This window comes from Lycium barbarum, chromosome 1 (assembly GCF_019175385.1).
Source record: "Lycium barbarum isolate Lr01 chromosome 1, ASM1917538v2, whole genome shotgun sequence".
In the NCBI taxonomy this organism is placed as follows: domain Eukaryota; kingdom Viridiplantae; phylum Streptophyta; class Magnoliopsida; order Solanales; family Solanaceae; genus Lycium; species Lycium barbarum.
This window is the reverse complement of record NC_083337.1, coordinates 163,834,906-163,861,131: the sequence shown is the minus strand read 5'-3', so window position 1 is coordinate 163,861,131 and position 26,226 is coordinate 163,834,906. Positions and strand designations below refer to the sequence as shown.

Sequence of the window (26,226 nt, the reverse complement as noted above, 5' to 3'; positions counted from 1 at the left end):
ATATTTATTTATTTCTACACGTCAAAAAATTTACAATATAACAAATTTACCTTTGCTATTACCGGGCCTATAATTAGCTAAAAGAACAATTTTTGTTTAGAGATCAACATGTATAATTGTATACTAGCTACCCCGTCAAACAAGAAAGTGCAAGGGACAAGGATGGGTCAGATTGTGCGCAGGCATGACCAAGAAATTGACGATTAATGAAGAACAAGAAGCCCTCTTTGACCTTAGAAGATTAACTATATGCATCGAGAATATTTTGGTTTTACCTCTTATATTACTCTCTTACAAACTGAAAATAAAATAGAAACTTGAGTTTAAATATAGCCTCTTAGTATGAAAAATGTATAAATGGGGTGTTCATTTTACTAATGATCCATTCATATGTTAATAAAATCATTATATTCTAAAGATATTAGGTAAAGAGAGTTTAACTGTATTGTTTACATAATCTTATTATAAATTGATAACACTATTTCTGAATAGCATTTAAACGAGAAGGAAGAGCGACAAGACTTATTGCATAACTTTTCTCTCTATGAAATTGGGTTAGCTTCCCTTCCCAATAAAAAAAAATCCTTTTTATTTTATTGCATATGTATCTTCTCCTTCTACTTTTAAATTTTTCATCTTATTAATGTTTGTCTAAGATTAAATACTTTTATTTTTTGTATTATAAAATCTTTCTCATCTTTATTTACATCTATTAAGTTACAAAATGAAATGTCTAACCGCGCGAAGCGCTGGTCAATTAACTAGTATATGTATAAACTTGAGAGACTTTATAGAGGTCAAAAAGAATAATTTACTAGTAAGTTTTATTAAATTAGATCACCATCTTAAAAATTAACTCCAAAAAAGGCAGTTGCAAAGTCTTTTCACATTGACATTTAAAAAAGAGCACCCAGTAAAGAACAAATGAAATTGTAGAGCCTATTGCTTAGCAGGATATTTGGAAATCATTTTTAATTTTGTTTTCCTAAAAACTACTTTTCATTTTTTAAAGACTACTTTCCTGATAGTATATTTACAATTCTTTAAATAAGAACAAAAGCTACCACTATACGTTTTTTGAATATTCTTCTCCACAATCTTTTTAAAGTCTTACAAAAAGATCTTATTCCAAAATTGTGAAAGCAGTAATGAGCAAGAAAATTGTTAAAATAATTCTCTTTGACTGCGTTGCATTATATTTTTCTCTCATTATTTTTTCTTTGTTATTTTCTACGTTTCTTTGTTAAAAACCAACAATTGGTATCAAAGTCATTTTCTTGAGGGACCTGTGAGTGAGATGGATTCTGAAAATAGCTTTTCTCAAATAACTCCTCCTGTCTTTGATGGTGAGAATTACCATCTCTGGGCAGTAAGAATGGAGACTTATCTTGAGGCTTTAGATCTTTGGGAGGCCGTGGAAGAGGATTATGATGTTCTTCTGCTGCCAAATAATCCCACGGTGGCTCAGATCAAAAGCCAAAGGGAAAACAAAATCAGAAAATCAAAGGCGAAAGCAACTTTGTTTGCTAGTGTGTCTGCAACAATTTTCATGAGAGTTATGGCTCTCAAAACAGCAAAAGAAATTTGGGATTATCTGAAGGAAGAATACACAGGAGATGAAAGATACAAAGCATGAAGGTGTTAAATTTAATAAGGGAATTCGAATTGCAAAAGATGAAGGAATCTGAGACCGCCAAAGAGTACTTAGACCGGCTTCTTGGCATTGTTAACAAGGTAAGGTTGCTTGGAACTAAATTTAAAGATTCAACAATTGTTGAAAAAATTCTTGTTACGATGCCCGAAAGATATGAAGTATCCATAACTACCTTTGAAAACACAAAAGATCTGTCCAAGATTACCTTGCAGAATTGCTAAATACATTGCAGGCATAAAAGCAAAGAGGCTTGTGAGGCAAGATGGTGGCTGAAGGAGCCTCGATAGCCAACCACAAAACTCAAAGCCAAGGTAATAATTCAAATAAAAATTACCCACCTTGTCAGCACTGTGACAAAAAAGAAGGCCAGATGCACAGTGCAAGATCTGCAACCAACTTGATCATAAAGCAATGATTTGCAAATACAAATCTCCAGAATATGAAGCAAATGCCAAGTCGACAATGAAGAAGAAGACCACTTGTTTGTGGCAACATATTTTTCAACAAAAAAATCTGATTTTTGGATGATTGATTGTGGTTGTACAAACCACATAACATATGACAAAATTTTTTTTAAAGAGTTTATGTCTATGAGAAACAAAAAAGTAAGAATCGGGAATGGTGACTATATTCCTGCAAAAGGAAAAGGGACTGTTGCTTTTAGGTACAAAAATAATATCAGATGTTCTTTACGTGTCTGATATTGATCAAAATCTGTTAAGTGTTGGCCAGCTAGTGGAAAAAGGATTTAAATTGATATTCAAAGACAAGTACTGTCGAATCTTTGATGCCATTAAGCAGGAGATTTTACGAGTTAAAATGAGAGGTAAAAACTTCTCATTTAATCCAACAAAAGATGAACACGTGCCAGAATTTGTTGACAATCAAGAGCTGCAACTTGGAGGTATGAATCAAGCTAACTGCAAGACCAAAGATGTATTGGCAGATTTGTTCACGAAGTCAATTCCAGTCAAGTCTAGAATTTGTAGTTCCAAAATCAAGGAGGAGTGTTAGAATATTTGCTTTTGGACTGCAGTAATTTTGTTTTACTGCTTTTGAATAAATTTTGTGCTTGGGTGTGCGAATAAAGTACCACATTGGTAGCTAAAAAGAAAAAGGAGCTACTTATAAGGTGTTGGACACTCTTAATGATGTGAGACCTTTAGGGGAAAACCGTGCGGGCTTGGCCCAAAGCGGACAATATCACATCATGTTAAGAGTATCTTTGGGCCGTTTTAGTCCAACAACTGGTATCAGAGCCAATGATTTGGCGGGACGAGCATCAAGATGGTGGAGTGTGGCGTGGGGCCCAACTTAGTGCTTTTGCCCATCTATAGGCCGGTTTATGACCTTTACCCGTAGCTTTGAAGACGCATACACAACCTTTAGGCTTCAGTGACCGTAACTACACTGACGACTTAGGTAGTACACAAACATGTTGAATCTCTAACCCGTGAATTATGGTATTGAGCCAACTTAAAGGTCTAGACTTTGAGCCTGTTTGGATGGGCTTAAAAAAAGCAGCTTATAAGCTGAAAACAGCTTATAAGCCAAAAAAAATAAGTTGGGGTGGCCCAACTTTTTTTTTTAGCTTATAAGTTGTTTTAGATAAGCTAAGCCAAACGGACCCAATTATTTTTTTAGGCTTATTTTAAACACAAAATGACTTTAAGCTGGCCAGCCAAACACTCAAAAACTGAAAACAGCTTATACGCTGTTTTCAGTAACTTATAAGCCAATCCAAACAGGCTCTTTGAAAGTAGGTGAAAAACAAAAATGGTGACACCAATGGAGCAAGACGTACATCGCTGATGATGTCCCTGCGTTCATTTAAGATTTATTGCCCTGAAATGTGCTATCCTAACTGATATCATTCTTTTTAATTCTTTAATTTGTCTCTTAATAGAAAGCATGAATTAACACTTTAATTAATATTTTATCTTGTATTCAAGTATTCAATTGGAACAAAGCCGTAGTTTGAGTCGCAAAATAAAATTTACCCACAAATATTACAAGTTGTCCTCTACTCCGTTCGTCCTAATCTAAGTGTCTTAGTTTGATCAGAACGAAGTTTAAATAATAAAAAAAGATTTTTGAATGTTATGGTCCTAAATTAAAGATATGTATATTAAAATATTCTTTGAATCTTGTGTTTTAAACCTGTCATGTGTAGTATATTTGAATTGTTAACATTTTAAATATAGAAAAAGATATTTTTTTTTTTTAGGACAAACCAAGAAAAAGGCTAATACACTTTAAATTGGAACAGAGAGAGTATATGTTTACAATACTTTTAAGAGTGTACCCCTCTCCCTTTCCATGTTTAGTCAATTCTTCCCTTTTCCCATTCTTCACCTCTTTCTCCAAATAAAGTGAAGATTGTTTAATTAATTGAAGACATAAACAAAATATCTTCTGGAGATTCGTGGACAGAAAATCAGAACAGCATTTGTTTGTGAAACATTTTTAAAACTTTTCCTAAAACTGCTTTTCATTTCTAAAGACTATTTTATTTTATCTATTTATAGTTCTTTCATTAATACTAAAGAGAAAACAAAAGCTACTACCTGCTGTGTAACTTTCAGAAGATTTTGTTCCAAAATTGTGAAATCATAAATTCCAGAGCTGGTCTAGCATTAAAAACCTATCTCTGTTTTTAATGGAGATTTTACAATTTCACACCTATTTTTCTTGTCTTATCACGTCACCGGCAGCTAATATGCTACCTCAGTTTCTCTTTTTGTGTTTAGTTTCTCATTCTTCACTTCTTTCTATCTTTCCCATTTTCTTGAAACATCTTCACACAACAAAATCAATCAATCAATATGATTCATTTCTCCAGAAAAGTGGGAATTCGGGACCCAATTCCCCCTTCTCCTCTCTATAAAACCTAGCCAAAAAAAACAGATCTTTCACTCCATAATAAAAGCAAGAGTGAACTGACTTTTCTTCTCTGTTTGTGTCCGTTGTATTATAGTTGAAAAACAAAATGGTGACACCAATGGATAGAGGCTATACTATTGATGATCTTCCTAACTTCCTTCAGATTTATAGCCCTGAAATATGCTATTCAAAGCTGGTAATCTGCTCTCTTTTCCTAAATATCTGCTTCTTTGTAGTAATATGCATTAGTGCTTTCGGTTATTATTAAGATAGTAATTTAGATGAAGCTAAAGAGCCTAACACTAATTAAATCTTTACTTAGTCCAACCTTCATGCTGTTCTTAATCAATTATTTAAGATAATGCCATTTCATTAAAGTGTGTTCTCTTGACTGAAATGATCACCCTTCATAATAGGTGCTTTTAGGGACGAGATGAATTGTTTTTTGGTTGCTTTTAAACGTTAGTGCAAGTAATAGTAAAACCTGAAAGTATTTGCTTGTCTGGACTCTTGCAAATCTGGTAAGGTAGGGTGTTCATTTTCCTATGTTTGTATAAGAAAAGGGCTAAAGATGCATCTGCAATAGGGATGAGAGTGTATTGTATTACTTCCTAATTTACCAAAGAGTGGACAATGAAATAGCAAATGATGTGTTGGTGATTGTGGTCATAGATTTAGAAGACTAGATTGGACATAATCAGGCAATACACTCTTAAGATCCAAGGAGTAGTTTCTGTTAAAATCATACCCTGGTTCTTTCATTGGAATTTAAGCCAAATTATGTTCCTTTTTGTTTCTCCTTTTTTTAGAAAATACCATCAGGATTTCTGAAGTTTTTCAGTGGAGATATTCCACCGGTCTTTCTGCTTGAAGTTGAAGGTCCAGCTAAGAGATCTTGGAGGGTTGTTAGAGAAGAGATCCAAGAGGATTTCTTTTTCAAGGGTGGTTGGCCAAACTTCGTACAAGATAATAATTTGGAGTTTGGAGATTATCTGACATTTTCTTATGTTGGAAACTCAAATTTTTACGTAAGAATATATGGAAAATATGGCTACATGAAGGCGGACCTAACTGCCATCGAGGAGCTTGAATTGCATCGATTGGATGAAGAAAATGCCCATGGTAAGTTACTATGAAGATCTTCAATTTGTAGCTAGTGTAGTGCAACACTTCAGTCTTTATGCATAATCAATAAGGTCAAATCCAAAATAGTAACTTACAAAAAAAGTAACTTGTACAGCGACACAAGAGGAAGCTCTGCTAGCAGATCAAGCGCCTGATGGGTCAGTAAACTCTGGTGTCTCAGTCCGTTTATTCGAAGTCGTCATGAAGAAATTTAACTTTCAGAAAATGATATTTGTAAGTTTATTTATTGAACATGTTTTGATCTTTGCATAAATCTGTAAATGCATTCTGTATTATCTCAAAAGTATCATTATATACAACTGATTTAGTGTGAAACAGTATGCCTATCCAGTAACTTATATCCTGTGGCACTTTCAATTCCTCTTACAAGGTTAAGTTTCTAGTGCTAAACATTTATGTCCAAATAATTTCTCAGCACAAGAACATTTTAAAGAAAACAGAAGCTTCAAGATATTCTCATGAGCTAACATCAGAAAAAATTTCACTCATACCGTAGATATATATGATTTGTAGAAGATAATATAACTGGTCATTTTGTCGTCATCTATTTTCACTTGAGTATCTTTACAATAACATCAGCTAAGTGATCGTATTGATCAAACAATAGTCTTTGAAGTAGCTGAATATATTTTGAATCATGACGAAAAGTAGTCTACTACTACTTATCATTTTTTAATTCATAGAATTTGATACTTTATCACTTGGTTATTGAATGTGTAATCTGTTTGAACACGTTTGACTGCACATACTTTATGCAGAATATACCGGCTGCATTTGGCAACAAATACATGAAGAAGGGCCAAAAATTTGAAAAAATGGCTACTCTTCTTACTGATGGTGCTAACTGGCCAGTTGTAGTTCGTGGTTCTGATAGACTTAAATTTCGAAAAGGGTGGCGTGAATTTGTACGCGACAATGATTTGCGTGTAGGAGATGTTTTATGTTTTAAGCTAATTGATGAGGAGAATTTCATACTTAAAGTTCGCATTAGGCGCAACCCAAATCTCAATGAAGTATAATCATACAAATAGAGGCATTTCCCTTGGATTGTTCAGCTTAATCTCTGGTTTAAATGTTTCTAGTTGAGAGAGGATAGAATATGAAAAAATCATTGTAATAAGGTTGACGTATCAGAAGTTTAGATTAATGAATTTACATCATTTTGTGATATGGTAAATGCATTAGCAAAGTTTAACCACAGTCTGGAGTCCCTTAGCCTTTGGCATTGTAAAACTGAACTTATTTCAATTTGAAACAAGTAATCAAGATAACAATTAGCCTTATTGCTTGATGAAAAAGTTCGAATATTATATTACAATTATTCAATATGATGTATTCAACCTATTGGTCACAGTGAAAAACTGTGTAATATTATATTTCCATTTGAAATTAGAGACCATTTCAGTTTGTTTAAGTTCTGGTTAGAAATTCTCTACCTGAGAAAGGCAGTATCTGTTTACTTAATGATGGAATGCAAGGATGATGTACCAGAACAATGAAATGGCGAATTTACGTTATTGAAGAGATTGATTTTGAAAGAGCAAAACCAAGTGAATAGTGATGCTGGCATTGAAAATAAATGAGCAGTGTAATCTCAGACCATCTTGAATTCTCTGTTTGGAACAAAGGAAGCTCCTTTTTCATGATCAACTACAATGTTGTTTCAGGAGAAAAACCAGTTTATACTAACGGTTCATGCAACATGTTCTACATTTTATTAAGTAAAAAATTTGGAGAGAAGTTAGACAATTTGAATAGCAATGCAAATTGTCACATTACAACCTTCATCTTGCATCTCTTCTACGCTAATCCTACAAAAATATGAGGTTACAGTCACAGCTCCTTCTGCACAGTTCTCTACCAAAACTATACTGCGGATGTCCTGTAATGTCAAGATGATCTAAACTTCCATTGTGTGAGAAAGATGAGGTGATATAATGAAGATAACACCAAGAAGAGTAACCTCAGATAAATGACCTTCAAGGTGAAGGAGGAGACGTATCTTGACTTGTTGGTATTGTCTGATTTTCACACCGTGGAGGAGAAGGTAGTGGTGTTGGCATGTTTGGTGGCGGAGGTGAAGAAGAGTTTTGAGTCGGTGTGGGTAAAGAAGGCGGCAATGGGGACGGCGGTGATATGCTTGGTGGTGGTGGAGAGAATGTAGGAGGTGGCGTACAGCTTGGTGGTGGCGGCGATGGAGTAGCATTGCAATGAGTTGGAGGCGGTGGTGGGGATGATGGCGGCTCGACAGGTGGCAGCGGAGATGGTGATGGCAGCGATGGTAGTAAAGGGGATATTGGGGTTGGTGATGGTGATGGTGGTGGAGGCAAACAAATACAACAAGTGTTTGGTGGAGGGGTAGGTGATGGAGGTGGCAATGCACATTTGAAAGTAGTACAATCAACTTTTTGAGACAAAAATCTCTGGCAATCCAATGCAGGTCTCTGCATGGGCCTTCCTCTAAGACAATTATCTTGATCAGCAAATGAAGGCAATCTTAGACAAACTGGACTCTCTTCTGAAAAGTAGTTATGATCATACACAAATCTCTTCAAATTTGGAAGTGTACATATGTTGCTAGAAATCACTCCAGACATCATATTATGACCCAAATTCAACTGCTCCAAGCTCTCCATCTCTCCAATACTCTCAGGTAAAGTTCCCACAATTTGATTATAACTCACATCCAACACAGTCAAATTCTTCAGCATCCCAATCTCATTTGGCAAACATGAATGAAAATTGTTATTTATAAGAAGCAGTTCATTCAATTTTGTCATTTTGCCTAAACTAACAGGTATACATCCCTCAAAATTGTTGTTTGCCAAAACCATGACAGAAACAGGCGAATTTCCGAAATTATCAGGCAACTCAGAAGAAAATCTGTTGTTGTTAATGAATAGAGCATCAAAACTCCTTTCAAAAATTTGCCTTGATAGTCCACCTTCAAACTCATTGAATCTCAGATCAAGAAACTTCAAGTTAGGCAATTGGACAACCACATCGGGGAGCTTGCCAACGAACCGATTATTACTAAGATCTAACTCAAAAAGAAGCTTTAAATTCAAGAAACTCTCAGGGATTGTACCACAGAACCTATTAGAGTTTATATGAATCAATGCAATGTCAAATAGTAAACCTAATTCATGTGGAAGTTTACCAGCTATATCGCCATGGTTGATATCGATACCAGCAACTGTAAGCTCATTTGGCTCATCAAGAGAAGGCCAACAGAAAACTCCAGTGTAGTTGCACACATTAGATCCTTCCCAATTCGCGGTTATATTGTGAGGATCAGAGAGAATGACTTCTTTCCAAGCTTGTAATGCAATGTAAGCATTCTTTAGCCTAAAATTCTCAAAAGTAAGTGATGGATTGATGGCAAGAATATCACCATTGTAGGATAACAGCTTTCTGCTGTTACTGTTTTCAATTTCAGGGCCACCGAAACGATCGTAACTATAATTAGATATTTGATTAGTGGTGGATGCATTGAAGAGAATAAGGAAGACAACAAGGTAGAATAATTTGTTTAGGCAAGAACTATGACCTGCAAAATTTTGCATGTTTTTCCTAATGGTAGATGTATTTTTCCCCCCCACTGTTGGGAAGTTTTGGGTAGCAAACTTGCTATATTGAGTTTTTTTTTTTTTTTTCAGTAAAGAAATGAAGCAGCGCGTGCTATTATTTGATTTGTTATTTTGTCTTTGAGGTATGCCCTTTGGATATTTAACCCCAAAGAAGAAAAAGTCTTTGATCAGTTAATTAGATGAGCTTTTTCAGCTTCTTCTTCGTGATCGGAGTTCTGGTAAACATAATTTATTTCATAATAAAGTTTCATTTAATCTTTAAAATAGCAAGAATTGTTTTTGTTTTTTTTTTTTAAAAAAAAGTTTTTTGAAATCAAAATCCTAGGAAACTTCTTGTTGACTACATGATAAAAGTAATACACGTACTCATCACTACTTAGTTTTTTAGTAATATACTTTTTGCAATTTATGTACATTATTGAAGTTAACATTATTACTAATATAAATGAACATGGTGCCCAAAATTTTATTTTAACTCGTATGTACTATATTGGGAAGAAGAAAATAATTGAAATACAGAAATGACAATGGAGAAAAAGGATTAAAATGCAGTGAAAACGGAGAAAGTTTTAATAGTTAAAAGAAAATTATCTTGCAGATTAAACAAAGAAAATAAAATTAAAAATAAAAAGAAAGAAGAAGTCTTTACTCGTTTTAGATCAGCTTTTTCAGCGTCACTATACATGATGCGCCGAAAACATAGAAAATCTGGTAAAACAGATCATTTATTTATTTAATAGTGAGAACTAAAATCATCACCAAAGGAGTCTATCAGCAAGGCTTGCGGCAATTAGCAACAAATTTACGAGTATTACGACAACTTGGTGGGTACTAAACTGGTAATTAAATATTGTTACATAGCATGTTAACAGGTGTAATATTAACTCAATCCTCACCAGAATTTTAGCTAGCTTAAATATGCTTTCACTTTTTTGTGTTCAAGAGTAGTTCCAATTTTTTGTCATGGTTTAATTTATTCATTCTTTTCCCTTTTATCTTCTTATTCAGTTTTCGCATAAGACCCTGGTGCATAGAGGCTAAAGCATTGCAAAAACAAGTTCTTGAAGCTTTTTTTAACAACGTGATATATTTGGGATGGTGATATACTATTGGTGAATATATCTACTCTTCGTTTCAGTATAGTACTGTAGTGTAAATTTAGTATGGTCGTGGTTTCGATTTGCACCTTTCTTTTATGGCCAAATACATAGATAGTATCTTAAAGTTGTACGGACTATCAGTTAGATACCTTATCTAGTGTTATGACCAGTTAAATATTTTTACTCGGCAAACACTTGAAATTTAATATGTGAAATTGTACTTTCTTCTTCTCATTTATATGGAAAATAAAATTCCTACCCATATTTTAAGAAGGATCTACAATTATTCAAATATATAATTTTCTTGTGGCTTCTTGATATCAGCCCCAAAGTGCAAGGTACTAATCAAATACATCCTATAGAAGCAACCTAGAAAAGTTATAACTGAAAAATGCCAATAATACACATTCTTGAATCTTTTAAATAATTATGTACGTAACTCTAGGGTTTTAATTAAACCTTTGTATCAGCTTCCTCCGCAATAGGTAAGCAGTTAAATAAACGAAGAGGCAAGTAAACCATTTGATTTCTTCATAAATTTTGTATAAATGGGGTTTCAATGCATAATTAATTTGCATATTGTTTTGCAAAATAAAAAAAAGAATATATAATGTTGCTATAATTTATACATAAATCATAAAAAATAGAATTGAAACAGAATTATTTTTAAGAGATTCTAAAGCTCTATTGTCCAGGATATCTTCTCAAGAGATAAATTTGTACACATGGAGAGTTGTTCCAAACATTAGAATGTGCCCTTAATATTTCCAAAGCTTTTTTCTTCAAATATACTTCACAATCTGCTTGAATCACCATGCAAAATTTTGACACGGCTCCAACTCTTAACATCTCCATCAACACTTCTTTTGTAGCAGAAAATTTAGAAATTAATCTAAGAATCTGAATTGCGCTATCATCTGTAGCTGGAGAAATTCTAAGTATCCTTTTAGAAACCATTGCAATTCCGGCTGCATGTTTCAATAATTCAGCTCTCCCATCAGCTAAACTACACAAATGTGACAAAAGAGAAAACACTAATTCAGTAACCCTTTTCTCAGGGTTGCTTAATTCGAGCTCAATTAGCTCGAAAATGGCCCCCAATTCTATCATTTTTAGCCTGTTTCTTCCCCTTGGACATGCATCTATTAGCACGTGTAAAGCTGCTTTTGTTGTCTGTTGATTGAAGTAATTTTTGTTGTTTTTTCTCAAAGTATTCAATATATGTTGGAAAAATTCTGGTGTGAGACTCGACAAGAGATTAGTACTTGACACTGAGATCACATTTTTCAGGACCAATATTGCATGAGTCTTGATTGTTACAACTTGATTATAAATGTTGCACATTTCGCGACTCTTCAAAATCCATAAAATAGCCTCAATTAGATCATGATTATCCTTGACAAGTTGCTTGTTTTCATGTGTTGGGTTCCAGACAAGATGGAAAATCCTCAAGGCTTCTTCAAGTCCCATAATTAATTTCCCTTCCTTGAAACTCCTCAATATCAACGAAACCAATGCCTTAATTGCACCAGCTCCATCCAAACACTTCTTATTTGTCTCATTCTCACTTATCATAGTCACCATTTTTCGTAAAGCTTGTAAATAAAGCTCGCGATTATTCACCTGACGAATTAGCCTGATGACATGTGATTTGTTGAGAGGATATTTAGGCGATGGAATTTGTTCGATCCCTTTCCCAGCATTGCTTATGGTCCAGGATCGAATAAATCGCCCGAGCATATGGTTTGGTGTCAACAACGCTGTGTCTTTAGACAAAGGTTGTTTTGTCACTGGACATGTAGATGTATTTTCATCTGCCATCAACAACCATTGTTCAATATTTTCCCTATCATAGGTGATTCCAGTGACTGTTGTTACAGGATCTTTCATGATTTGGAGTGATATAGGACACAAGAAATATTGGGGTATCTCTACTTCTTCCATATTTTTCTATATGAAAATCAACAAGAAGAATCTAACAATATATAATACGAGCAAAAACAGGAGAGAGAGAAACAGAGGTTTTTGGGGTGAAATTAAAGGTGGTAAAAGAAAGCGGCTAATTTATGCATAAAGTTTGAATGGAAAAAGCAAAGGAAGATGTAGAAGAAAAGAATCAATTCCTATATATATATAAACCCTTCGCATTAATTAATTGTTGTTTTTATTTTATTTTATTGCATGTCTTTCATTGATTCTTTTGGTCAAAATTTGAATTAGTAGGAGTCGGTCAACGCACGTGAAACAATAGAGGAATAGGAAACATATTTGTGTTGACTTTCTAATATTTTCCACATTGCAGACAAATATTAGCGGCCAGTGGGGCTAAGGTACAAAGTGGAAGAACCTAGTAGTCAGTAGTGGCGGAGATATATTTTTGGCATAGACAAATCATAATTCGGTGGCTTCGATCTTTATTCTAGCATTCGTTGTGTTTTTAAAATTACAGATTTAGAATAATATGAAGTACTAATTTGAGATTTGAAGTAGAGCTTTAAAATTAGTATAATCTAGATTCAGACCAATCAAAAGTCATGTTATATACTCCATGATGCATGCATGCACGAGGAGAAAAATGAAGAAATAGGTGAAAAAGATAAGGTCTCTAAATGGTATTGTTGAATGCTCTAACAGAATTTGAAAGTTTGATTCAAAATTGGTTATTGGCTTAACCTGTGCCTCACGATACGAACCCAATACATGATGCATGCATGCACGAGCAGAAAAATGCATTTTTCTTTGACGACTCAACTTTCTAGCTATAGTTTCATGCATTTAGGCCCCTTTATTCTTTTTCCTTATAATGGACGATACAAATGTCGAAGATTAACCAGTTATCATTAATAAGTAGAAATAATCTCATAAGCTTCTCTTTAAATTATTATATCTTAATTAAACAAGCTTTCTTTGTGGTTTGGGATATATTTGAATATTCTAATTTAAGTTTTCTTCATCAAAAAATAAATTATTTTGTGAATTACAATATAGTTTTATTTTATATTAATGTGATAATTTGTTTCTTGCAAATCTAATCCCACCCTCAATTACTCACCTTGTAGTAATCATTCATGGGTCCGGGAAGAGCGTGGAATAATAACAGAGGGGCTCCGACACACTTTGGGTTAGATATATACTCCCTCCGTCCCATAATAAGTGTCACCTTAGCCAAACATTTTTGTCCCATAATAAGTGTCATCTTACCCTCTTTTTGGATGGTTGTTTCCCGTGGTTCATTAATGTATTGTATGGTATGGTACGGTATGGTGTTGTATTGTATTGTACTGTATTAATGAACACAATGTTTAGATAGACTGTATCGTTTGTTGTGGTTTAATGACATTTGTATTGTTTGATTTGACTGTATGGTACTGTATAATAACTCGTAAGTTTACTAAAATACCCTTAACTCCGAATTAGAAATTAATTTATATATATTAATAAAACAAAATAGGAACTTTAAAAAATAAGTAGGTAGTGGGTGGGGGTGGTGGAGGGGTGGGTGGTGTGAGGTGGGGGTTGTGGGATAAGGGTGGGGGTAGTGGGTGGTAGGGTAGGGGTGAGTGGTTGTGGGGTTGGATGTTGGTGAGGGGTAGTGAGTGAGGGTAGTTGAGGGGTGGTAAGGTGGGGGTGAGTTGTTGTGGGGTGGGGTTGGGCGGTGGTGAGGGGTAGTGGGTGATGGTTGGGGTGGTGGGGATAGGTGGCAGAGGAGTGGGGTAATTGGGGGTGGGGTGGGGTGAGTGGTAGGGTAGGTGGGGTGGATGGTGCAGGGTGGGGAAGGGTGGGGTGGATGGTGCAGGGTGGGGAAGGGTGGGGTGGATGGTGCAGGGTGGGGAAGGGTGGGGTGGGTGGGGTGGGGTGGATGGTAGAGGGTGGGTCAGGGTGGGGGTGAGTGTGAGTGGTAGAGTGGAGGTGGGGTGGGATGGATGGTGGAGAGGTATAATAGGGAAATAAAATACGTAACCACGGAAAAATCACCAAATCCGTGGTTACAAAAATTGAGATTTTTCATGGTTATATAACCATAGGATGAACCACGGGTTTACAACACCATACCACATAATTTTAAGAACAATAGAAACAAACATGGTTTCATACAAAACCATACATTAATGAACCACGGGAAACCACCATCCAAACAGGGGGTTAGAAAATCAAGACATAAGTTGACTAGTATTTTCCAATTCTACCCTTAGACAATAAAGAGCCTGTTTGGATGGGCTTAAAAAAAGCAGCTTATAAGTTGAAAACAACTTCTACCCTTAGACAATAAAGAGTCTGTTTGGATGGGCTTATAAGCTGTTTTTTTCAAGCTAAGCCAAACGGGCTCAAAGTAACATCTAAATGATGATTGAAAAAACTATATAGTAACTTAGTATCGCTGGATTCCCAATGTCAAAAGATTTATTTCTTATGCATGCTCTAATCAAAAGGTAAAAGTAATTTGTTTTTATTATATAAGGGTAATTTGGTAAACTTTACATTACTTTATTGGTTTCTTAATATGCATATTTTTAGCTAAGGTGACACTTATTATGGGATGGAGGGAGTATCATTTAATTTTAATAAAAGGATTCCTGAATAATAATTCATTAACTTGAGTTATTCAAATTCAGTATTTATAGACTATTCAAGTACTCCACTTAAGACTCCAGAGACCCAAGTCTTTCCTCGTGATATATAATATATGACCTGGAATATTTATATGAGTTTACTTTTATACAAAGACATGTATCACATGTGTTTAGCAAAAAATATTTTTTAATTTTCTCATGTTCTGTTCGCCAGTATATTTTAAAAAATATTTTCTCTAGGAAAATAAGTTCCTTAATAATCAATACAATATAATGATCGCCTTCCTGTGCAAGAGCAAGGGAAACAAATTCCATTAATGGTATTCAATGCTAATTGTCTCCTCCACACCCCTAACGACCCTCCTGCCTCTCTCGCCCCACCTCACCACCCCCAGAGTGTTTGTCTACGATAATATATTAATGCTCATTTTCTGCTTACTTTTCAAACACCAGAAAATAAGTAAGAAAATACTTGTTTTCTAGTTTCGTTCATTATTACCAAATGCACCCATTGTATAAATTTTCTAGATCAGCCGGTAAATTAATTTGATTAATTTGACCTATATATAACACATACTGACTTTTATAGCAAAAATGATATGCTAACATAATATTGAATAATAACCTGCTATAAATTGCATGAATTGATAGTTTAACCGTTCTTCATATTATCAATACATATAACTTGAGTTCAAGTATTTATAAATGTATAGTGAGTTCAAGTATTTATAAATGTATAGTGAAAACAGAACCTCTAGAAGTATTCCACATCCATAAAACAGTGATCTACTCATAGTCAAGGAATGAGCTAGTTGTCAATTTTGTGTCACAGTCCTAAGAATTAAAAATCGAGTAAAATAGGCTCTCTAATAAAAAGTAGTAGCTTGAAATAGTTGTGATGAGTGTACCATGGCGGCTCTTAAGCAAATCATGATATACTAATCGTTTTTAATTTCCTTGGCCATGCACTTCTTTATTAGAAGACATGATTCAAAATTTGTTCCAATTCTATTTTCGGATATGTAATTAATTACATTAATTGTGTCTTTTGCTTCCTCTGTAGGCAGTAAATATGGTTGAAATTAGAAATATAGCTTTAATTAGTTTCTATATTTCTATAAAAAAACTGAAAATATTTTAATAAGTCTACTGTAACTTATGTGTTGCATTTGCTTCTTATTTTAATATTGATGCTTCAAACGTCACAAGGTGTTTCATATACTCATAAGTCATAATATATAATATTTTATATGCTTTCAAAAGCTTCAAGGGTTTAAGAATTCAATTCAAAATATGATGTACTTATTACCCAAAAAAACTATATAGACATATAAAATTAGCTGCATTTTACCTAATCGTAGAGATATTGACTTAAAGACTTGGTTCTTGATATCATATTCGATTGTTTTTTCAAAATGAGAATACAAACGCTTCAAGATAAAACTAAATTCAAGAATTTTTTATTTTTTTTTCCCATCAAGGGGGAAGGAAAATATTTTACTAATTAATTAAGTTCTACTAAAAGTATCGGTAAGGAAAATTTGAGAGGGAGAATAAGTTGAGATGCCAGAGAGAAGTTTAATCTTTTATTAGTCAAATAAGATATCGTGAATAAATTGATAACTTTCGAAGGAGGGAGTTTTGAATAAGTTAAATGAACCACTTTCAGTTGAAACAAAAAATATAGAGTTCCACTGCAAGACAGTTATGTGAACTGGTAAAAGTTCTCCATACATTGAATCAATTTTTGAAGGTTCTCCCCTAGATTGGACAATTGGATTGGTAGTTTTGAGTTTCTAATATTGACATAAGGTATCATATTCGTGTCTCCATAAAGAGTTGAGAGACCTTAGAATTTAACTGTATACATCATGACAGTGTGATAAAGTTAAATACCCAACAAAAATTTTAAAAATAATTGTGCACCTCTTGTAATGATGTTTTTTACCTTCACAGTAACTAATTATGTGAACCATTCTACACAAAAAAACTATGCGAACCACCACAATTTGTTTTTTCATGGGCACTTTTCTTATTTTGAGACGTAATAGTTACTCACTATGAAGATATAATCTCCTTAAACGATTGTGAAGAACAATTTTTTTTTATATAAAATATGATATTGTGATAGAAGATGATTAGGAAAATGTTCATGAAACTCAATAGATAGAGACCTAACAAACAAAAGTAACCACCACGTCTGCGATAAAAAGTGCTAAAAACGTAACATCGGCACCGTGAAAAGGAGAAAAAAAAAAGGAACTTGAAAACGTGTATGACTTTTCAACGATATTTTAATCCTCTGTGTGTGATTATGTTATCATCTTTTAGTTCAGGTTCGGAATATTATTGAATAACCAATTACATACGTTGCATGCAATATCTTTGTAAATACTCCGTTCCTCTAATTAGATCATTTGTTATGTGATATATTTTAACTAGACATGAAGTTTAAGAAAGAAAGAAAGAAAGAAAAGACATTTAAAATTTACGATCTAAAACAAATCATAGGTATTTGTATACCTCTAAATAATTTCATTAAGGGTAAAAGAAGAAGTTTCAAATTAAATTATTTTTAAATATATAAATGTATCATTCTTTTTTGGACAAACTAAAAAAAAAATGTAGGAGTAATAGATTACATGTGAAGTATTTCACCAATTTGTATTATTAGACCCCAACACTTCAACTATTTCACCAAATACCACTATCTCCACCCGCTAAACCATATAATCTAGTACTTTGCCTTTGCTAAGATGAACTATGATCTCCCGTATTTCATCACTTTACTAATCACTAATAATCACACCCATGGGTTGACACTTCCTAGTTGGGTTTTGACTTGAATTGGTATCAAAGGGGATTACAGGCCCCACAATATGCAACAAATAATATATTTTTGCAAAATGAGCAAACAACTCTTCCAATAGAAAAGACCTAACTAGACACCTACCGAGCATCGTGCAATCTCCATTTTACTTCATCACCTAAACCATCTAGGGAAAATATGACATTTTCTTGAACTTAAGAGCATCACATGTCCATGGATCCTTTGCCCGCTTCATAACAACATTAATTCATGTTGACTTACCAAACAATACCAATGGATAAGTCACAGCTTCCAATGATATTGCCAACCAAAACAAATGATACAATTTTGACATCACAGATATACATCAGAAACTGGGAATTGAATACTGAACAGGGTATGGCTCGTTTCTGTAGCTATACAAGGATGAGTACTACTTTTTTAAACCAATTGGACAATATCAAGAATCACTCAGTAATCTGTTCAAAGAAATGCAAAACTCAAAAAGTGAGGCTGGTTGATGGTTTGGGGATTTCAGAGCAGTAACACCAGTTGATGTATACTAATGAACAAATGAAAATTTTAGAGAGCTTGAACAAATGAATCTTAGTGGTCATCATCACCCCAAGCATCATTCTTCAGGTTTTGTCTTGAGACTATCCTGTTCTTCCTTGCTTCCTCCTGTCTCCTATATTCTCTGGACCCGAAGTCCGTCGAAGGCAACTTTATACCCATACTTTGAGCAATCATCCTCTGGGCGGTTCTAGCTGATGTCTGAGGTCTTCTACGAGGAGGCTCCAGATCTGCAAATTACATTCAATGAGTACCATAAACAAACCAGAAAGCGTCCTACAAATGAATTTTGCTGTAATAGAAATGGAAAGTAAATCTGCCATTTGCATAACTGGCTGAGAACATTATATAGATTGTCATATAACTTTTGGCTTGGTTTCTGCTATTTTTCACGTTCCTGAAGTGAAATATGATACAGTACTAAGTGTTACCTCTTGGTGGAATTGAGCTCAAAAGTTCGTCCTCCTCAGACAGTACCCTCACTGTAAATGGACAGTGTATTGAGTTGCTGGCCTCTAGTGCTGCATCACAAGATACGAGTAGCTGAATATAGTTGCAAGCATTAAACATGTCCTTGAAATCATTAAGTGTAAATTGCCATCACAACATAACAAAACAATTGAAAGCAAAGACCTCATGACATGACTTCAATAAGTGCATCAAAGAAGAAAAGGTACAAAGCAGGAGAATTGCTAAAGTAAAAGTACACAAAACTGCAAAAGAACTGCTCTTCAGGTGCCGAGCAGATCTGTTGCTTCTTCTTCTTTAATAATTAAACAAGCAGTATCTCGTTGAAGATTTGTTAAGGCTTCATCTTTAAAGAGCCGAAGGCTTTAACATTTTCCTAAATCATTTTTTCTTCAACTATGCAATCTTTGATAAGAGCATGCTTCAATTGTGCTTTACGACAAAAACGATAAAACACATACATAATGCTCTTCAAAAGTTCTTGCAATTCATTTCAACCAAATGCACCATGAACTGCCAAAGTTGTCCAACAGTAAGTGATTATGATTGCCAGTTTCTTCAGTGATTATGATTGCCAGTTTCTTCATCCGACTGGAAGAAGCCTCTATACATATATCCCCAACCATATGGAAATAGCTTTTCAACCAGAGCATACACAAGAGCTGAAGCATTCTAATCAATAGGTTCCTTGATTTATGGGGCAACCGAGACCAGTAGAGAAGCATTTTCGTCCCTTTGGAGACTCATTCCACGAACCAAATTCTCCCTGGCTCTGCCAGATGGAATTTCTAAAAGGAATAATCATATTGGTGTCCCCCACTTCAATTGTGTTTGGGATTTCCTATGCAGATGGCAGAATGAGTTCACCTCTGTACCTCCTCCCTGCTTGGCACAAAACTGGCCCTGCCCATGAGGTATTGGCCCAAGAAACTGATTATGGACTAAAATGATCTTGCATCAACTTCAACCTACGGGCCTCCACAGTTTTGAAGAAGTCTCTTCAATGTCTTCTGAGCAGGACTTTAGACACGCTACCCTCGCACCACTGACGGGAGGCAAAAATAGTTGCCATTCCATCAGTCATTCTTTCCCTTTCCCAATGAAACTCTCCAATTTCATCATTACATCTGACCAATCTATGTCCCTAACAGTTCTGTGATAACTATTTCATCCTTCTTCCTACTTTTGACCGATTTCAAACCAAGATTTCCTTGTCTCACAATGTTGAATCACTTCAAAATTCATGAAGAGGCTTAGGATTCAAAAGTTAATATATCAAGCATGACAAGATTCTGAAGGCATTCTTGAAGATGCCCACTAACCCCAGGGCAAGCACATTCTAGCAACTTGGATAAGAAGACATTCACCAAGACTTGCATTCTTGTCAAAGGCCTTTAACTCTTGAGCTTGACTTTTTAAGGCATTAACCTCATTAGACTCTAGACATTCACATTATCTACTTTCAAGAAATGAAACATTTACCAAAGGTACAAATTTCAGAATGATCTTGCTATACAAACAGGAACATTTATCTTGTTTTTTTTTTTTTTTTTTTTTGTGCACCTGTTACATATCTCATCACCTCCTTGTTCAACTTGGATTTTCAGTAGTTCTCTAAGAATCTCTTAATGAATATCACCAACTTGTACATCACAGTAACTATCAAATTTAGTAAGAAAGAACTGGATGGATTCTTGTTAAAGAACTGGATGGATTCTTGTTACTGTATTAACTCTAAATTTAGAAAGAAAGAACGGATCTATGTGTGGTGTAGATTATCAAAGTAGCAGCTGTTTTATAGGCCCTTATACAAGAAGGTCCTCATCATCTTAGAAGAAAAGTAATTACTAGTATTTAGTTCCCTTTTTGAAAGAGAACTCAGTAGGAAATGTTTGTCACAAAAATGACAGAGCTGCTCTTGGGTATGGTCACAGTCAGGTGTCAGCTACCAACTAGGTCAATATACCTAAAAGAGAAAAAACTAGGTGGGAAATATTGTTTGGTACTATCTAAAGCATATTCATTTTTCTCGAACAGGAAGTAAATTACTCTTCCTGTTTCTATCTCTCCTTTTACCTTTAAAGTAAGGGCGAGAAGGAGGGTCGAGAATCTGAGTTTCATTTCAAAAACATTTTCCTGAGAGAAATAGAGAAACAAAACAAAACATTTTTACTGCTTCTTCTAAAATTATGATATGATGGTGCTTCATTTACTACACAAGCCTCAAAGTTTATAAAGGATCTTGTGCCCATCTTCAATTACAAAAGATGGAGACAAAATCACTAACTTAAATGGGAAGTCCTTACCTTTCATTTGTAAAGAAATGGATCTTGGTCCTAACTCAACCTCAAAAGCTAGCTCATGAGGGGAGGATTGTCCAGGTCCATATAAGGAGTCCAAATTAACCTCATCCCACCGATGTGGGACTTGACACATTTCTTATCTCAAAATCTAAAGATTAGCTTCTCTTTTTAAATTAGTGCATTTACGCTGAACCAAATTTCAACTACAACAACAACATCATACCCAGGATAATCCCACAAGTGGGGTCTAGGGAGGTGGGGTGTACGCAGACCTTACCCACTACAAAAGCTAGCTCATGAGGGGAGGATTGTCCAGGTCCATATAAGGAGTCCAAATTAACCTCATCCCACCGATGTGGGACTTGACACATTTCTTATCTCAAAATCTAAAGATTAGCTTCTCTTTTTAAATTAGTGCATTTACGCTGAACCAAATTTCAACTACAACAACAACATCATACCCAGGATAATCCCACAAGTGGGGTCTAGGGAGGTGGGGTGTACGCAGACCTTACCCACTACAAAAGCTAGCTCATGAGGGGAGGATTGTCCAGGTCCATATAAGGAGTCCAAATTAACCTCATCCCACCGATGTGGGACTTAACACATTTCTTATCTCAAAATCTAAAGATTAGCTTCTCTTTTTAAATTAGTGCATTTACGCTGAACCAAATTTCAACTACAACAACATCATACCCAGGATAATCCCACAAGTGGGGTCTAGGGAGGTGGGGTGTACGCAGACCTTACCCACTACCTTTATGGGGTAATCAAATTTTGACTAAACTTGAAAATTTGCTTCTTATGAAATTTCTTTGCTCCATAATTAAGCTAACACCTTCCTTTTATAACAATTAGACGAATGAAACACCATCTTGTACTATAGGTTAAAACTTTTTAAATCGACCGTAATGTCCATCTCCTTTGGTCCTTACCACTTCAGTCTGTACCAAAGGGCTCCCACACTGTATTTGGGATATATAAAACCTGACCTTTGATGTCCAATTGCATGTTTTTCTATGGAGAAAAGCAAAACAAAAACCAAGGCATCGTGTAAAGGAATGATGATTTAATGGAATTCTAAGAGTTCTCAACTTTGCTCTTAACTATCAGAGAAAACCTAGGATAAGGATTCTGTTTATAATATAATCAAGACACCTTTGACATAAAGAAAACACAAGGGTGCGTGGTGAGTCATTAAAAGCTATACCATTGGCAGGAAGGAAATTTAATTTCAAAATACAGACAAAGAGAATGAACGAAATTACCAAGGGATGGTGTTCTGAAGACTGCTAGTGCAACTGTATCATTGACCCAGCGAATTGCTACGTCGTCTTTAAATTTCGCCAACAATTTCTCTAGGTCATTTGTTTTAGTGCTTGGTGGAAAATCAGCCAGAACCAGGACGTGGAGCGTTCCATAGTTTACTGAAATTTACAAAAAACAGAAAAGAAATGTGGTGGAAACCAGTCAGCCACTAAATTAAGAGGGGGGGGGGAGGAGAAATTCAAAATGAGACTGTTCTCCCGCACAAGATGGAAATCTTTCAGCAGAAACAGTGAGAAGAATTTTGGAGAAATATATCTGACATCTAATAGTTCTAATATTAAGTGCTTACACATTTGTACCTAATACCTAACGAAGATTCTTAAGTTACACCAAAGTGTATTATGCCCATGAGACATGATAAACCAATTTTATTGCATCATTTGCAGTTTGTGAAGAAAAAAGGCCAATTCGAACCATTAGATCACAATATCTCAAAACAAAGAAAGACTTGATTGCGAAATTTGAAGGACGTGTTTGGGAACAGGTGAATCAAGCTGCCACGACAAGCTAAATTAAAGCACATCAGTGCTTCAAAACCTAACGGCAGTTAGCAACAGGTAAGAAATGATAAAAGAAAGCAATAAAGCATATTCAGTCAAAAATAGCTGGTAGATTTCATCAGATGCATAATAGAAGGCAAATAACGAAAATATAGACATGATTCTCCTAATAGATTTGCAGTAACTCATAAACCTCTTTAGGCAACTAGCAAATGTGAGTTTACGTGCGAAAACTTTCCCAAGCGTCATCAAGTCTTTTTGGGATAATTAACTGGAGTAAACACCCAATTACATTTGCCTCTGTTTCTAATAAAAAATTTGTTCCTATGTTATTTGACTGGTAATCTAACCTTGTCAGAAACAATACCTCCCGTGGTGATCAACAAAAAGTTACTCAAATTCAGAAGTTTATGCTTGCTGAATTTGTTATCCTACAATAAGGAATAAATGCATTCAAAGAAAAAAAAATCAAAATAGAGAAAAGAAATTTCATAAAAACCCTTTTCTCTCTTTCCCGTTTGGGAGAAATACCAGAATCCAATGAGAAAATGTGGTTACATTTTTAATACTTCCTGTGAGGAAGAATACGTGACACAAATTGGATTGCTTACTGCAACATTTTGACACAAATACAAATATCGTTTTTGGTTTAACCAGAAAAACTGAGAAGATGACTAGGAATATATCGATAACCAAATTAATGACATGATAACAGCTGATGTTCAAATGCTGCCATGCTTGAAAAGAATGTAGTCATACAATTTTTTGTATCTGAACTCCCTTCTGAAACAGGGGAAGCAGTTTCATCTTCAATGTCATCAACGGAAGGCCCAGCTGACTGCTGATCACTGTAGAGACTGTCTTTCTGATAGGAGAATGTACCCCGTCCACGTCGCTTGGGGCCCTGAACTTTCGAATCTTGCAAAGAAATTTTAGACACTTCTGGCAAGTGTTGTGGGGAAAGTAATTCATCTGGAGCACGATCAGCAATAGCTTCCCAATCTGTATTCACCACAATATTATAACTTCAAATTAATTAATCTTAGGATGCAAGAGATATATCAAACTACAAGGAAGGATACATTAACTAGGGGCAAGTAAAGGGCAATACGGAAGGGTATAAAGTCAGCTTCCTGTACAAATTGACACTGAACCCAGTTTTACAGCCTTACCCGGTTGATCACATACTTCACAAGAGAAACATACTTGTCAAATGTGTGCACAGCTTAATGCAACATGTTGGGAGGAGAGGAACCAATACAGTTAGGAGGACAGTTTTGACAAATGTTAGAAATCAACATTTTTCTCTAGTGGACAAAGTGTATCATCTATGTAACTGAGCAATTCAATTGAGAATGTCTAGTGTATTAAAAGTTTCATCCTTTTGGCGGGCAAGCAGAAAGAAAAACACTAAAACATAGCACCATGATAGAATTCTTACAGCCAATTCCTACAGGTCCATTCCCAAAGTTGATACCAAACATATATGATAACCCCTCAGACGGTTACTCCAACTGTTAGAAGCAACCAATTCCCTCCCTCTCCTCGTCTCTTCAACCCCTTTTTCCCTAAACCCCCCCCCCCCCCCCCCCCCCCCCCAAATACTACAAAATTTTCATGCTCAACAAAGATCAGTAGATAGACAAAACATAATAGGATAAGTTCAAGGAAGAGATGTTATAGCCTCTTAGATGTGGTGTATTACCATCATCCTCATCATTCTGTGAGGTATCAATTTGCAAGCTGACGTGATCCTTGTTATCACCTGAAAAATCAAGGCTTATAAGTCTGAGAACAACAAATGTAGAAGGAATGAAATTTGGCATGGAGGTAAATGTTTTCGATAGAAAATATTTTTCTGCGGAAATGTTGTATTTGGAAAATCATTTTCTGGAGTTAGATATAACATTATGTTATATACAGTAATCATACAAGACGTAGAATAAAGCATAACGATGGTGTATTGAAAATATTTTTTATTAGTAAGGGTTTAAAAGCTGACAACAATGATTATAATAGTGGAATAAGAGTTGGGATATATGTTAGGCATGAAGTCAGTTTTCTCCTTTTGGTACATGTCAAGTTAATTAAATACTTGAAGTTTATCATTAGACTGATGAAATAACAAATCAAGAATCTAGAGAAAGGTCAAAGAAGTACCATCACCAGTTGGCTCCTTGGTAACATTTACATCCCTGGAAGAAAAAAACAGCAATGAGGAAGCTAATGATTAAACCTGATCAAAACCAACACTCACCAAAGAAATAGTATAAAAATGCCAGTCAATTGGATGAAAACCACAAAATTGGAAGTACAAAAAACTCCAAACCCTATGGTCATTGACATTCAAGTGATAAGAGAAAGTGGGGTTTAACTATATTTCTTGCAAAAATCATCATCACCTGGAAAAACTAAATTCAAGAAATGAAAGTTAACAATCTAATCAACCCCATCTCTCTCATTTTCTCCAATTTTATCAGCAAGAAATAAACCCCAATTACCCCAATCATTGCCACCTTACTTCAAGTGAAAACGGAAAGCAAATATACTCAAGAAATGCCAATTTTCTAGGCATTCAAACAACAACAAAAAAGGGAAAAATAACTTGGGGTTCTGACCTATTTTCTTTAGCAGATTTAATGAGGAATGCCCTTGAGCGTGTCTGGTCAGCTTTTAAAGACAATCCTTGAGTGGAATACAGTTTCGACAATTCCAGTAAAGCAATAGATAACTGTGTCGAAGAAGAAGACAAGTTTTGAGACTCATTTTCTAGCTTTGATACCATTTTTTCAAGTAAAGAAATGGCTTCATTGATTTCTCCATTATCCACGAGATCTTCCGCCTTTTCCGACCAGTTTGTGTCGCTATCCATGCTGCAAATTTGGGAATGCAAAATGGGGTTTTACAGTTAGGATTTTTGATGCAAGATTTGAAGAGAAATTGTATAGGCTTTTACAAAGTTTTTTGTACCTTTACCCTTTATATAGATAGTACTTGTATGTTCTTTCTTTTGGAAAGAATTTGTAAACAAATGAAATAACACCAAATAATCTAATGGCCAAACTCATCACAAACAACTGGGTCTTCCACTTCTTTTCACTTAGCACTGCCCTTGTTTCATTTAGACATTTCAGGTGAGCTATTTCTATTCCATTTAAATAATTTTTGTACCGTTAAGCAAAATCAACACCAGTCATTTTCTATGTGAATTAAGTGGCCCATTAAATTGTGTCAGCTCATTTAAATTGTGCCGACTCAATTAAATTATGTCAACTCATTTTAATTGTAAATTCACTAATT

The 26,226-nt window shown here is 34.9% G+C and overlaps 4 protein-coding genes across 5 annotated transcripts; 1 reads left to right on the top strand and 3 right to left on the bottom strand.

Moving 5' to 3' along the window:
* The first annotated feature begins 4,014 nt into the window (after positions 1-4,014).
* Positions 4,015-6,711, top strand: LOC132603999 (B3 domain-containing protein REM5-like). Its single transcript, XM_060317312.1, has 4 exons — positions 4,015-4,733; positions 5,347-5,659; positions 5,778-5,896; positions 6,442-6,711. Exons 1-4 carry the CDS (start codon positions 4,644-4,646, stop codon positions 6,700-6,702), a joined length of 783 nt encoding a protein of 260 aa, XP_060173295.1. The 5' UTR covers positions 4,015-4,643; the 3' UTR covers positions 6,703-6,711.
* Positions 6,712-7,153: 442 nt separating this feature from the next.
* Positions 7,154-9,649, bottom strand: LOC132603992 (leucine-rich repeat extensin-like protein 4). Its single transcript, XM_060317303.1, has one exon. The coding sequence runs from the start codon at positions 9,247-9,249 to the stop codon at positions 7,663-7,665; it is 1,587 nt and encodes a 528-aa protein (XP_060173286.1). The 5' UTR covers positions 9,250-9,649; the 3' UTR covers positions 7,154-7,662.
* Positions 9,650-10,904: 1,255 nt separating this feature from the next.
* On the bottom strand, positions 10,905-12,455 carry LOC132626171 (E3 ubiquitin-protein ligase PUB24-like). The gene has a single exon (XM_060340938.1). It carries the CDS (start codon positions 12,315-12,317, stop codon positions 11,058-11,060), a length of 1,260 nt encoding a protein of 419 aa, XP_060196921.1. The 5' UTR covers positions 12,318-12,455; the 3' UTR covers positions 10,905-11,057.
* Positions 12,456-18,048: 5,593 nt separating this feature from the next.
* Positions 18,049-26,039, bottom strand: LOC132603980 (uncharacterized). 2 transcript variants are annotated; one of them, XM_060317284.1, is made up of 8 exons: positions 25,903-26,039; positions 25,545-25,799; positions 25,087-25,121; positions 24,632-24,691; positions 23,686-23,928; positions 22,366-22,524; positions 18,758-18,847; positions 18,049-18,556 (listed from the first exon to the last, which is right to left on the bottom strand). In XM_060317284.1, the coding sequence occupies exons 1-8, from the start codon at positions 25,992-25,994 to the stop codon at positions 18,360-18,362; spliced, it is 1,131 nt and encodes a 376-aa protein (XP_060173267.1). In that variant the 5' UTR covers positions 25,995-26,039; the 3' UTR covers positions 18,049-18,359. The 2 variants fall into 2 exon arrangements, with proteins under 2 accessions (XP_060173267.1, XP_060173276.1); XM_060317293.1 differs by having other exon boundaries at positions 25,897-25,914.
* Positions 26,040-26,226: the final 187 nt, after the last annotated feature.

Excerpts from the sequence above, each read along its gene's own strand:
- LOC132603999 (XM_060317312.1), top strand. The coding sequence starts at position 4,644 with ATGGTGACACCAATGGATAGAGGCTATACTATTGATGATCTTCCTAAC. Across the intron at positions 4,734-5,346 it reads AAATATGCTATTCAAAGCTG|AAAATACCATCAGGATTTCT; the intron begins GTAATCTGCTCT and ends TCCTTTTTTTAG. Across the intron at positions 5,660-5,777 it reads GGATGAAGAAAATGCCCATG|CGACACAAGAGGAAGCTCTG; the intron begins GTAAGTTACTAT and ends TAACTTGTACAG.
- LOC132626171 (XM_060340938.1), bottom strand. The coding sequence starts at position 12,317 with ATGGAAGAAGTAGAGATACCCCAATATTTCTTGTGTCCTATATCACTC.
- LOC132603992 (XM_060317303.1), bottom strand. The coding sequence starts at position 9,249 with ATGCAAAATTTTGCAGGTCATAGTTCTTGCCTAAACAAATTATTCTAC.
- LOC132603980 (XM_060317284.1), bottom strand. The coding sequence starts at position 25,994 with ATGAGTTTGGCCATTAGATTATTTGGTGTTATTTCATTTGTTTACAAA. Across the intron at positions 25,122-25,544 it reads AAATCTGCTAAAGAAAATAG|GGATGTAAATGTTACCAAGG; the intron begins GTCAGAACCCCA and ends TTTTTCTTCCAG. Across the intron at positions 18,848-22,365 it reads CTTCAGAACACCATCCCTTG|CACTAGAGGCCAGCAACTCA; the intron begins GTAATTTCGTTC and ends CTTGTGATGCAG.